The sequence below is a fragment of the Cebidichthys violaceus genome, unplaced genomic scaffold (assembly GCF_023349555.1).
Source record: "Cebidichthys violaceus isolate CVI_PGR_0920_01 unplaced genomic scaffold, fCebVio1.0.p SCAF_9, whole genome shotgun sequence".
In the NCBI taxonomy this organism is placed as follows: domain Eukaryota; kingdom Metazoa; phylum Chordata; class Actinopteri; order Perciformes; family Stichaeidae; genus Cebidichthys; species Cebidichthys violaceus.
In genome coordinates, this window is record NW_027176975.1 from 16,973,908 (window position 1) to 16,988,324 (window position 14,417).

The window sequence follows — 14,417 nt, forward strand, 5'->3', positions numbered from 1 at the left end:
TTCTACGTTGACCTCTTTGGGGTGGAGCAGTGTAGCATGGAGTGTCTCTGGATTGTGAGCTGACTCTGGAGGATTTGACGGTTACTGGACCAACAATTCCCTCACAGGCTTACGCTGCATACCAGGTTAGACTAGCGCCACAAGCCTAGACCCCGGGGGAAGGTCTCGATCACCCGGGATTAGAAGTCATTTTAATATGTCTCAATATGTGGTTTACGTGAAGACTTTTAATAGATCGTAATACAGCAGTAATGTATCAATAGAACCGGGGGATCGCTGGGGTATAAGAGGATACCTGTCTAGCTCAGTTTAAACAGCGCGCTCTATTAGTGTGAAGCAATTGTGCCTATTTGGGGTGAAATCTGATGTGCCTTTTACTGAAGGCACATCAGGGTGTTTGATTGCCACTTTGCAGCGCACTGAGTGCGCATCAGAGGTGTTACTGGTTGGCGGGGGATGGACTTGTCGGAGGGGGTATACAGTGGATATAAAAAGTCTACACACCCCTGTTAAAAGGTCAGGTTTTTATGATGTAAAAAAAATGAGACCAAGATAAATCCTGTCAGAACTTTTTCCACCTTTAATGTGACCTATAACGTGAACACTATAGCGGCTGTGCACAGGAGATGCCCTCGCAATCTGACAGATTTGGAGCTCTTTTGCAAAGAAGAGTGGGCAAATATTGCCAAGTCAAGATGTGCCATGCTAATAGACTCCTACCCAAAAAGACTGAGTGCTGTAATAAAATCAAAAGGTGCTTCAACAAAGTATTAGTGTCAGGGTGTGCATATTTATGCAACCAGGCTATGCACGTTTTTTACTTTTCCCCCTAAATGATTTCAGTTTGTTTTTCAATTGAATTGTTCACGTTATAGGTCACATTAAAGGTGGAAAAAGTTCTGACAGGATTTATCTTGGTCTCATTTTTTTACATCACAAAAACCTGGCCTTTTAACAGGGGTGTGTAGACTTTTTATATCCACTGTATGTTAGTGTGGCCAGTCTGCTGGGTTCACGAGGAGCCTGCTGCTGTCTGATGAAACAATCGGAGTGAAATAAAGAGCCTCCATTGGTTTTGTCTTACATGGTTGTGAAGTGTATTGTTCTTAAATCTCTGACACTGGACCATACTGGCCAAAAAAGGCAGTGGCAGCACTGTCCAGTTACTTATTCTCACCTAAACCAAGGTTTATTCCACTACAAATACACGTCGTATTTTTTACTAAAACATCCTCATATGCATCACAAACTTCACACATTTTTGCATGTATTTGCAAATCGTCAACTTAGCGGTTTGCAACCGTTTGTGTTTATTTACAAATAACGACATGCAAGTTGTGAATTAGAGGGACGTATGTTTTTTCAGTACTACGAGGCACAGATTTAAAGATAACTATGTATTTGTGCAGTGTTTTGGGAATTACATAACTCGATATTTGCTTGTGAATTATTATTACCAAACAACCATACAGTTCCCTAGGTGAGAAAGAACAAGTACCTGTGTCACCTGAATCCTGATGAAATCACAGGGGGATGCTCAATCCCCTGCAGTTGTTCATACACTTAGTCAATATTTGCACATATGGATAGGTATAAACTTAGTATGAACACCATAGAGCCAACATGGATCATTACACATTTTATAAAAAAAAAAAAAAAAGTTTTAATACAGAACAGTATGCATTAGATCTTTGTTAATCAATGGTTTTATTAAAAAAGGCTTAATTTTGTTGAAATCTACTTTCACTTGTGATGGATTTGATGCAGTTTGACCATGGTAAACCCTTTATTTTAAAAATTATAGTTCTATCATATTTGGTATGCAACAAACAAACGTGCATGTCATTTTATAAACTCCACATTTGAAGATATTTTAAAAAATACAGTCCAAAAAGCATTTTTTGACAACAGTCTGTTCTGCTTTATTAGTTCCTATTGCACACTGAGGAACCTCCTCTTCTTGGCTGTGTGTGTGTATGCATGGTGACGCCACTCCACATCTGCGGTGCTCTCGTTCTCCAGGGTGCCGAGTTTGATCATATACACTGAGCAAAAGGACAGATGTTAATATTCTACACATCCCAGAAGAAAAGTGGAACAGAACAGAGGAATACTATTTCCTGAGAACGGGAGCCTTCAGTACGAAGCGGGATCAACATACCCAGGACTTCTTTTGGTTATCTGGTTCAACAATCCCTAACAACTATACTAGCATGTGTATTGCTTTAAATGTGTTGCTTTAATGTATTCTTATGGCGTATGACAATAGTTTAGCCTTATTCTTTCAGCTGTAACCCCAGCGGTGAGAAAAACACTTGAGGGCAAATACAAAATAAATGTAAAAACATAATTCAAAGAGGTAAAAATGTTTCCCTCCATGATTTATAATCTAACACAGCGTACATGAAAGTGACTGAAGAAAAAGTAACACAAGGCAATACATCCAGTCTGTGACTAAGACATGACTCCGACACACGGCTCAAGAAGCTGACACACATAAGTGAACATATGATATGAAAGTATGACATGGAATATGTATTGCACATTGCATCCTGTAACATACCCTGACATTTTCATTTCATTCAACCACTAGGGGGCGCTACAGTACACCCGCTATTTTGTGCTTTTTTGTCACTTTTCGCAGTTTTCAGCCTTTGTAATTTAACAAACTCCTCCTACAGAATTAATGGGATCAACCTCAAATTTGGTCAGGATGCTCTTCAGACCTTTGTGATGAAAAATTATCAAATTCGTGAGTTTTCATGGAAGAACCTTGACGTGGTGTGGCAGCCATTTTGCCTCATTCGGCATGAACAATAAAGTTGTTATAACTCCACGGTACTTTATTCAATCTGCAAAAAATCACATATGATGCTATTTCAAGTCTGAGCATATATCAATGCCAATATGTTCAATAACTCATAGCGTAGCGGGTGGCTACTTTACGTGACTCCCCATGAAAAAAAGCTGATGTAACTCAGCTGGACTTGTTCCAAACGGTCCCAAACTTCCCATGGCCTGAGGATGTCTACAAGCTAATTTTCACTAATACTCACAGCGCCACCTGCTGGCGAAAGGAAATCTGCATTTTCTGACAAACAGATTCCGATTTACATGACTTTTACACAATGACTTTCTCGCTAAATCTGGCAACTTTCCAAATCCTCTTGGCAACTTTTTTATGCAAATTAGGCAATGATGTCATTTAGCAACTTTTAGAACAGCCAATAGCTACTTTCCTTACTGAGGAGTTAGCAACACTGGTTCTGTAGCGCCACGCAGCGGATACAGGAAGCAGTGGACTATTTGCAAAGCATCATTTCCAGCATCACGCAGTCCACGTGGGAAAAAAACGTCGGACTCGCCGGCGCGTTGTCCGGCGGTCGCGGACGCTCAGGCCGGAGTCCCGCCAGCACCCCCGACATGCGGGAGGATGCGAGGGCCCATTCATCGCTGCTTGCACCTTTAATTATAACTGTTAATTTACACATTAATGAAGCTGTCATTTCAACTGTGCTGCTTTTAGTTTGGATTATGATTTTAACTTTTTTGTATTTGTGTAATTTGATTTAAAGATCCACGGGCCGAGCTTTGATTGGTCAGTGGAAGGTGCTTTTGAGTGGATCACTTATTTCAAACACAATATACTCCTTCATACAAAGCTAGGCGAGCCATCCAGTTCAGACTCAAGGCTGTGTTGAGACCAACATCAGCACTGCGAGAAAAAAAGCTTTTCTTTTTTAGAGTTTTGTTACATGAGAACAAAACAAAGACTTTGTTAAAGGGATCCCATATATTTAGTCATTTAAATATCTGGTCCAAGTTATGAACCCAGTGGGACGTTTCACAAGTAGTAAATACACGTAGCAGCGCTCTCTGGTGGACAGACCACACGATGAAATGCCATCAGGGTTTCTATGCTCCTTTTAACCACGCAAAGCTGGGGAACGTACATGTTGTATCTGGATAAGTTACCACTCAGTTTACCCCCGGCTTCAGGTCTTAGTGCTAAGCTAGGCTAATATATAAACATAGAAGTTGAAAAATCTCTTAACATCTATTCATACTTACGTTTCATCTCAAACCTGGGTCCCACTTCTGTCAGCTCAATGTTCTTGTGGTCTGTTTTCTTGTAGGTGTGATGCCTGTAATAAAGAAAAATAAAGAATACCCGTTACTCACATCGCTGTTCACCTCAAACACCGCAAAGTCTTTATGGCATTTACAGCGAGGCAGTCCTTTCACACTGACCTGAAAGAGATGAAGTCCTCCTGGTTGGCGAATGTAACGACACGCCTACTGTCCTCCTTCGGCACTGGAAACAGATACTTGAGGATATTTGAAACCTGCGTGAGCAAAATGATCAATTAGTTGTATCCAAAAACGAAAAAGGTGACAAAGAATATCAACGTGCACAAAGCACGGTCCGGCACTCACTCACCCTACTGCCAAGTCGTGAGGAGAAGTTGTGAAAGACGAGGTGGGGGTAGGCCTCCGACATGGTGCCTATGTCCGGGACATCGTGCCTCATCACCACGTTGTACAGCGTGAAGTAAGCCGTGGGTCCGAACGGCAAGTGGCACACCACCAGGCCGTCTGAAAATACACAGCCACTAAAATAAATAAATCAGACGCTCCATGCTCACTCTTTATACTCTGATTGGCGGGGGGGCTCTGGAACTGCCAGTCGGCAGTGCCGAAAGCTGAGTTCATTTCGGGTTACGCTTCCTTGCTCTCCCTTAACTTTCTTGCTCTAACTGAGACCTGGATCACACCAGAAAACACCACCACACCCGCAGCTCTGTCAGATGTGTACTCTTTCTCTCACACTCCCAGAGCTGCGAGGCGGGGTGGTGGTACTGGCCTGCTAATTTCCCCAAAATGGAAATACTCTGTTGTCTCTGTTCCTCAGTTCTCCCCGTCCTCTTTCGAATTTCATGCTGTTACTGTCACTTATCCAGTCAAGCTCACCATTGCTGTTGTGTATCGCCCACCAGGGCCTCTTGGTGAGTTCCTGGAGGAGCTCGACACATTAGTCTCGCACCTCCATGACGATGGCTCGGCGCTCATCCTGCTCGGTGACTTCAACATCCAGACCGACAAGCTTGAACCTCTTCTTTCATTCCTCTCCTCCTTTGACCTTTACCACTCTTCTTCTCCTCCTACCCACAAGGCCGGCAACCAGCTGGATCTTATCTTCACTAGGCACTGTTCTACTGCTAACCTCTCTGTCACTCCCCTCCAGCTCTCTGACCACTATTTCATGTCCTACTCCTTCTCCCTATCCTCTGCTCCATCACTTCCTCCACCTACCCACATGGTTTCTACCCGGAGTCATCTCCGCTCCCTCTCCCCTGCTGATCTTTCCTCTTCTGTCACCTCTGCTCTCCCTGACCCTGAATCCTTCTCTCTCCTGTCCCCTGGTACGGCTACTGATCTTCTCCTCTCCACCCTTACTTCTTCTTTGGACAAACTCTGTCCCTTCACCTCCAGGCCTGCATGCCCAACTCCACCTGTCCCGTGGCTGTCGGACTCAGTGCGTACTGATAGACGGAGCCTAAGAGAGGCTGAGCGTAAATGGAGAAAAGGCAAACTCCCGGAGGACCTTCTTGACTTCCAAGCTCTTCTTTCCACTTTTTCCTCCTCTCTATCTACTGCTAAAGCTGCGTTCTTCCGCTCTAAAATCCTAACCTCTGCTTCCAATCCTAAAAAACTCTTTGAAACTTTCACTTCACTCCTCCAACCCCCACCCCCTCCTCCTACTTCCTCCCTTCTCCCTGATGATTTTGCCAACTTCTTTGACAAGAAGGTAAACGATATCAGATCCTCCTTCTCTCAGCCCCTCTCTCCCTGTCCAATCCTGCCCCCACAGCTCTCCCTCCCATCTCCACGCCCCATCTTACCCTTTCTGGCTCCTCTCTCCCCTAACGAGGTCCTCAACCTTGTTACGTCTAACCGCCCCACCATGTGCTCCCTTGACCCGATCCCTTCCCCTCTTCTTCAGTCTATTGCGACTGAACTCCTTCCTTTCCTCACCCACCTCATCAACACATCTCTTGTTTCAGGATGCTTTCCCACGGCCTTCAAGGCCGCCAGAGTCATCCCCCTTCTGAAGAAACCATCACTTGACCCCTCTGATGTCAAGAACTTCAGACCGGTTTCTCTTCTACCCTTTCTATCCAAAACACTTGAACGTGCTGTTTTCTGTCCTGGCCCCACAGTGGTGGAATGAACTTCCCACTGACGTCAGGACAGCGGAGTCGCTGCCCATCTTTCGGCGCAGGCTGAAAACCCATCTCTTCAGGAAGTGCTACCCTGAGCCTTCCACTTAGCACTTATTGTATTCGTATTACTTTTTTTGCACTAACTGTTTTTCTTGTTTCTGCACTGTACTTTGGCTCTGAGTTATGCTCTGCTTCATGCTCTTAGATGCTTGTTTGGAAAAGGAAATGTACTTATGACTTCTGGTGACTAGTAGTTCTTTTGATTACCAATGTTGAATGCACTTATTGTAAGTCGCTTTGGATAAAAGCGTCTGCTAAATGACTGTAATGTAATGTAATGTAATGATTACAGCGGCACTCGGTTTAAAATCCCATGCAACCTTGTTTTCCTTTTACTACTAGTCAAACTTCATAATAAAGAAAACATTTCAAATGACTTCAAACTACAGGTCACCACCTCAGAGAGTAGCAGGATATTCTGATGTGGAATTTAAAAATTAAAGCACCTCTAACATGTGATATAAGAGCTGTGCTCCCTCGAAATTCAGATTAGCTTTACTAGAATGATCACGCTGGTACGATCATAAGCATCGGAGGGTTCAATTAAACAGTGAAACTATTTTAAAATGATTAAACTGCTTCTTTCACTTGTGCAATGGGACTTTTTCAGTATACCTGAACACACTACATATCCAAAACCTGCTTAGAATGAGTGTGTAGAAGAAAACTGGGAGAGAACTTTAGTTTTGTTAGTGGCTGCTTCCTGTAGTTTCAGTAGGACGTATAGTCGCTGCTACGCAAACGGAGCTCGGCGCCACAGGGACCAATTTAATGTGAGAAATATGAAAAAACAAACAATAATAAAAGACTGAGGGAAAACACGGGCGTACCTGGCTGTCCTCTGGTTTCATGCACGATGACGAGGTCTGTGACGTTGTTGGCTTTGCAGGCTCTCACCAGCGCTTTGATCTCGTGGTTTCCTCTGTTCATGCGCTGGGCTCCAGGGAACATCAGCTTTACCTCCTGTAAAAACATGTGCATAGTTTGTGCTTTTTTCCCTTCTTTTTTAAATAAGAAGCAGTAACTTGTCTGTTGGAGTCCCACGTGTTCTAGTTTTTTTCTATACTAGTTTGGTGTTGTTAAACTACAATTCATCAAGACCTTTTGATTCGTCCTACACCGAGACACAAGACAAAAAACTAATTTTCCTTCAAGAATTCCAGATAAGAGGAGGGGAGTGATTGTTGAAGTATTCTGTTGCTGATTGTAAGCAGCCTTAAACTGGCCAAACGTGTTAATGAAGGACCTTCCTCCCAATGCATGCTGAGATGGGCTCCAAACAAGAATATGATTGTTAGCCTTGTTGTTGGATTGAAATTATTTTATCATTGATTATCCATTTCATTACCATTTTTGGTCTGTCAATAAATAAATTAAATATTTAAACAATCTGGAGTAGATGGAGCAACACTGTATTTTAAGGTTTGTCATTTACAGATAATAAAGTAAGTTGTAATTTGGTAATTTTGTTTTTAAAAACGGCTCAATTTAACCACAACAGACATTCATTTGTTATCTTTTTACTACTTGATACTTTATTTTCCATTAGTGCGTGTTTGCAGTAGACAGTGTTCAGATGGCATATTGTGCTCTATTTTTTACAGACATGCTAGCAATTAATTGGTACTGTTCTAATTGAACACAGTCTCCATTTTATTTATAATTAGTTAAAAAAGAAACAGATCTTTTAAAAAGAATGTACGGTAATGTAGTAGTGTATCCTCTAGGTCCGTCTGCTGTCCTGACCGAGCCATTCATTGCAGACGAACCGGTCTTACCTTGGAGAACATTTTGAGTCTGGAGCTGGGGTCTCTGGACGTGGTGACCATGACTTTAGGATCTTCAACTCCGGCCCATTTATACTCATCGTCCATGTGGGAGCTGACACCTGCGCGGACAAGACCCAAATATCAATATGAACGAACAGATTGTTGCAAAAAAACAGAAACGGGACGATATCAGACAGGACGCTGTTCATAATAAAACATAAAAACACCCGCCTTCGGCCCCTTCGTCATCGTACTCCAGTAGCTGCTGCAGCTGCAGAGCATCTTTGCGTACCTCGGTCGGAAGGAGACGGTTTTCTGCAGAGGGGGAAAAAGAAAAACAAGCTTGTGTTGACCAGCTGTCGTACCAAAACACAGCGGGGTGAAAAATGATAACGCCGTCCAACCTTCAAGCGCGCCCTTCAGCTTCTGCTTCTTCTCCTCAATAGTTCGGAGCCGGTCCTCTTGTGCCTTTCTGTACAGGTACTCTCGTCTCAGCCTCACCTCCCGACGAAGCTGCAATGACACCATCACACCAGATCGACTGAGCAGAGCGATGTGGCCTCTTAACACGCTGATGTCATTCGGACAGGGAAAGGTGAGCTTGGTTCAGAAACTAATGGCGTTTGTGTGACAGAGCTGAAATCTAATCAGTCTTTTCACTATGACACTGTGGTTAGAGGTTATAAACACCTTGTAAAAAAAGGTTTTTAAAACATCATAAGAGCATTTCCTTAATGATAAGTGAGCACTTTTCAAGTTTTAACCGATTTTAACCAGCTGCTGCTTGGTGAAGTGGACTTAAGTTAATGTCGAAAGCAAGTGGAGCTCTGGATAACCAGGACCAATCTGTATTAGTCGTGTTTTACGAGGTATAAGTTTTCATAACAATTAGCTCGTGTAATTAATCGGGTCTTCTTTGTACAAGACTCAAAAATGAGCTATTTTCGAACTAACTATAAATACACGATACAGAATCACATCTTTATCAAGATGTGGACCAGATGTTTACATTCAATAGCGACATCACGCGCACATGAGTGACCAGTGACTTCACATTAATACACAGCTACGCTGCTAAAAAAACATTTCATACCAAGCTTTTAAAACTCCTCATGCTAATATATATATATGTATATATATATTTTCTTTTAGTCATTTTTAAACTCACCATGGTGTTTCTTTGAAGAGGAACCGGGCAGCAGGCGAACAGTACTCACATGGAGGTAAGAGGGCATGCGTACAAGAGTGTCCTTCATTGGCTGACAGGAGGAGCCAACCAAATCGCTCGATACTGACTTCTTCTTCTTCTTCTTCTTCTTCTTCTTCTTCTTCTTCTTCTTCTTCTTCTTCTTCTTCTTCTTCTTCTTCTTCTTCTTCTTCTTCTTCTTCTTCTTCTTTTATGTTTCCTGGCGGTTGGCAAACAGCTTTCGGGCGCATTACCGCCGCCCACTAATCTGGTGTGGAGTGTGGACTAAGGACCTATACCCTCTCTCTCATCCGACAACAACAACAAAACAAGAAAGAAAACTGAATAATGAAACAAACAAACACACAAATATTAGTAATACTATTCTTGTTGACCCTAAATATTATTGTAGAGGTTTCCTCGCTTTTAGTCCATTATTTAAAACTTCTCTCGCTGAATCATACTTCTGACAAAACAATGAACCTTCTTCACAAAATTCACTTTCCATTATTATGCTTTCCAATAACTATGGAAGCCATATAAAAAATGCAGATCCTGTAAGTCATTATAATGAGATACATATCTCACTAAATGACTTATCTCATAATAATGAGATAGTAAGTCATAATTATGAGATAGTATCTCCAACAGGTTGTATTTAAGAGGATAACAAAATCATCAAACCAGTTTCTTACTTGATACTGTATTCATATTCATTCATTTATTCATTCTTGTATTTATTTATTTACTGATGCTTCTTGTTATTGCACTATCCTTTTCGCTGTTATTTAAAACTGCAAATTCCCCCAATGTGGGACAAAGACAGGAATCGCTTCTCTTCCTCTTCACTCTATATCCAATTTGAGCATAACCACTTTCTGTGGTCAGATTATGCTTATATATATCGTTACTTTTTTCAGGGATATCGCTTTTGGCAAGTAGGTAAGTGTAAAACCTTCACCTAGAACTTCAATCTGGATGTTCCCTTACAGAGTTAAAGAAACTTGATGCGTACTGTAACTGCTTTATTCAGTATCAATAGCTGAAATAGATGTTAGAGGCGGTACGACTGCCTGGAATTCGTAATAAAATGTACTGACATTGCAACAAAGTCATTGGGCGTATCAGGGGTACAACTGAAGTATCCACATCATTTTAAATCATACATTTGTTTGATTTAAATCTAAAGCATTATCCATGTCTGTGTCGAAGACGTCATTACGCAGTGAAACAAATCAGTATAGGGAATAAATTGAGACAATTGTGAAGGTGGTGAAACTTCTTCTACTGGGTTGGCTTCTTTTGTATTGTATTGGTAGGAGGTTACACAGTTTACCAGCTCTTTTATTTACCACTAGATGGTACTGCTTGCAGGTGCCTGTGAGCTAATGTATTGGCAGAAAGTGACATGTCCCTGAGCTAAATCACGAGAGCCTGCTGAGGGTTTGGTGTAGGCAGAGCTCCACCGGCTTTAGCCTAGCAGTGGAGAGGGATAACCCCATCATAAAGCTGGCTGAGGGCTACTTTCACAGCTGTACGTAGAGCTAGCAGATCAGTCTTCAATTCCAAAATTAACAAACGCTAATGCTGCTCTGTGTCTGGTGGATGAGTGAACAGATTCGCTAACACGACCACCAGAACATCGAAGGTGATTCACATGAGAGCAATTCATCAATTAGGGGGACATTTACAAAAACCCCCAGTATAATAGGAAAGTACATAAATATGCTGGTTCAAACATTTAGCATGCAATGATTGTAAACAAACTGTTTACTACATTTTGATCGATGTGACAGAAGCAGTTGATAATGTGGAAAAACAGCAGACAATTGTTCACAATCATTTGCATGAACGTGCCAAAGCATTTGCAATGAGATATAGTTTGTATGATGTGCACGAGTGACTGGGTGATGTGGAAGTTGAACAAGTAGTTTTGATCAATTCTACTATTGTTCATTTTTACCCAAAATAGCTTCCTGTTGAAAATGATTTGGGCTTAGATAACTAGAGAATGAGGTAGAGATGTACGGGATTCTCTGGTGTGGCTATCTGGAGGATAATAAAGATAATAAATAATAAACACTTTAAAGTGCTAAACTCACATGATCTATCTATAATTCAGATTATAGTAAATATGACCAATTCAAATAAGGGGAACATAAAATAAAGTCTCAAATCTGTATTTCGCAGGATTAACAAAACGCATTTCTAAAAAGGTAAAACACCGTCAGGAGGAGTTTACAGGAGAATTCTAACATCACGGATTGCTTGAGTGCAACCGGCCCAACATCTTTGGCCCGATTCCCAACGTCCACACTCAAGGACTCTATTTATTAAGGCATGTCCCTGTGATGTCAGCGAGTGTTTGGGGCCGTCCCTCCGTCTCTCGTCAGGTGCTCGAGGGCTTTCTCGCACACATTTTGAGTACTTTACTTTAATCTGTAGACTTTGCCTGAGGGAATTACCCACAATCCATAGCGTTGTAATGTTACAGACAGGATAAAAAAAAAAAGGTAAACCAAGAGGACGGCTAATTTACACAGAAAAATTAACATTAAGAGATTTCAGATGGAACTTAAAAACATGAAATCAGAGACCAAACCAACACCTGGTTTATTCATAGACTACTTTATGTCTTTGGATTATTGAAGAAGTTTTGAAAAATGCTAATAGTTTTCTTGATTATCCCCTCATCGGTCATATCAGGCAGTAAAATAATTAGTATTTCCACCATTTCAAGCCCCTCAAACTCAAACTCAACCACTAACCTGCTGACGTCAGTGACGTCCCACGAGGGTTCAGGGTTCAAGGCCTTAGGAGGGGACTTTGGGGATTGGGCTTTAGAGCAGCCTGATGACATCACCTGAGCAGAGCTCTGGCTGATCCACAGTATGAGGAGGAGGAAGATGATGAGGAGGAAGATGTCCTGGCTTCACTTCAGCTAGACTTCTCTTTTTGCAGAAATGCTCTGAATCATCCAAACCACGGCGGCTTTTCTAATAGTTTTTCTTTTTTAAAGACAATAAATGATCTTTATGAAGAAATAAGTTTGCATTTATTGGACAAACCAAACATAGGCAAACTCACACAGTGTAAAGATGGAACATGTCATGGGGTGAAACATAAATGAAGGTTTCATTCCAAAATGCCACACATCCATTTGGAAAACAAAATACATGTCCATTCACATCCTCAGTACTCCGGAGAGCAGATTCTTCCACCCCGTGTTGGATCTTTCGTGGTTCCGTCATCTTAAAGCATTTCAATGACATTTATGGACATTTTTCCACATTTCCACATTCCGTATGTATCATTTTGGAACAAAGCTCTTCAGATATAAGGATATTATTTATATACTTTATACATTCTTTTCTTGCTGTACATTTAAGTCTCATGCTTTGCTTGAAACTGCTCTTTCAGCATTTATCCTCAATCACTTGACAAAAAGAAAAAAACAAAAGGAAGAGCACACAGTATTCAGGGTCAATGCTGCGTAGTTTCAACTTTGGAATATCAAACATAATTTCTTTGTACACCACGTATGAATGGAAGATGGAGACCGTATGAAATCTGTCTAAAAATACACGTCGTTATTTTCTATTAGATGCAACAATGCTTCACTTGTTTGAAAAAAAAAGGGTGGTGGTTTATGGAAGATACCGTTTGTTGTTCATATCACCACGTACACGTCTTTAAAAGCAGTGGAAGTGAACCATTAGTGTTTATAGGAGATATGTACAGCTGTGATCCGTAGAAAGCTGCATTTGATCGTCGATGACAGTTTCAGCACAAACTCAAACTAAAGCCTGACGTTTCACAACAAAACAAACCAATGGAAGCAATAAATAACACAAGGATAAAACAACAGGGACATCTTGGAAATTTCACTTGCAGAGAAATATTAGCAGGACTCCATAACACTCCCTCAGCAGGATGGTGTTGTTGCTGTCAGAGGAGAATCAAAGGAAAACAAAAGACAAACAGATGTCCTGATTCACTCCAATCTGATAACAGGCTTCAGACTCTGCTTTCACCGATAAAAGGCGAGTGAACGCTTTACCGTAGGAACACTTCAAAAATGGTTCACGAGGACGGCGGAACGTCATTCCCTCGGAGCTGAACCTCCGTTAAGGCAGTTGCAGAAAACATTTGGGTGTTGCCGTCAGGGTGAAGCAGAGAAAAGGGGCGCTAGGTTCGCTTGTCAACTGTTGATTTGTGCCAACGAGGCAGGAGAGTAACTTGTACAAGTTATATTAACCATTCATGAAATCACCGGCGAGGACATGTGGCTTTAAATGAGGAGGCCTGTCACGATGATCACATGACCTCAACTATTTTAAAGTTAACTTATTGAATGCGATATGGACATGACCTCAATATTGCTCGCCAGTTTCACACTACGTCCACAATAAGCCGACTAACAGAAAACACCATTGCACTTTTTTAGTGGAAACTGTCTAATGCATACATTACATCCTTGCTGTGACTTGGCCAAGAGACACGGCAGACTATCGTACACAGACAACAGCCAGCATCATGGATCACCACTGAGTTTTCAAACCAGGCAAAAATAAATATTTCTTCAGAACACGGTAAGGCGTCCCAGATGGTGAATCATTCGTCTTCCACTTTGACACACTACAAGGGAAGAGGAGTGCAACTGTCACATCTAATGCTTTCACACGTAACCGGCTTAGTGTGGACGTACTCCAAGAGCGAAGAAGGGAAAGTCGGTTCCTTTGTTGTCGATGGCCAAAATTCTTCAAACAACTCGATCTAAATTGTTCCTCAGAGACATGAGACCAAATCTGCCGTTGAGCACTTGAGCCAACATGTAGGAAAGAAAGAAAAGACAGAACACGACGGAGTCTCTCAGGAGTCACTCGTCACTTTAAGCATGCTCTCCAATATTACACCAAACAAACCAATTCAGAACAAAACAGTGACCCTATTTACAGTAGCGGAGTGGGAGTGGATCACTTGCAGAGTGTTTCAAATCAAAGACAAAACGTTCAGCCAACATATTCAATCGCGTCAAAGTACAAAGAGCCAATCTGTGGCTATACCGACCATCAACATTTTAAATTTACGTACGCGTGGGTCTCCCCGCCGCTTGCTGTCGGCTGGAGTGGAAGTGACCGCGGTAGTGCAGATGGGGAAATCAATCAGAAGGAACGT

The 14,417-nt window shown here is 41.8% G+C and overlaps 1 protein-coding gene across 1 annotated transcript; it reads right to left on the bottom strand.

The window, feature by feature from the left end:
• Positions 1-1,688: 1,688 nt before the first annotated feature.
• Positions 1,689-9,376, bottom strand: imp4 (IMP U3 small nucleolar ribonucleoprotein 4). The gene is made up of 9 exons (XM_068704129.1): positions 9,222-9,376; positions 8,458-8,566; positions 8,285-8,368; positions 8,063-8,172; positions 7,115-7,247; positions 4,442-4,596; positions 4,252-4,346; positions 4,072-4,145; positions 1,689-2,045 (listed from the first exon to the last, which is right to left on the bottom strand). Exons 1-9 carry the CDS (start codon positions 9,222-9,224, stop codon positions 1,933-1,935), a joined length of 876 nt encoding a protein of 291 aa, XP_068560230.1. The 5' UTR covers positions 9,225-9,376; the 3' UTR covers positions 1,689-1,932.
• Positions 9,377-14,417: the final 5,041 nt, after the last annotated feature.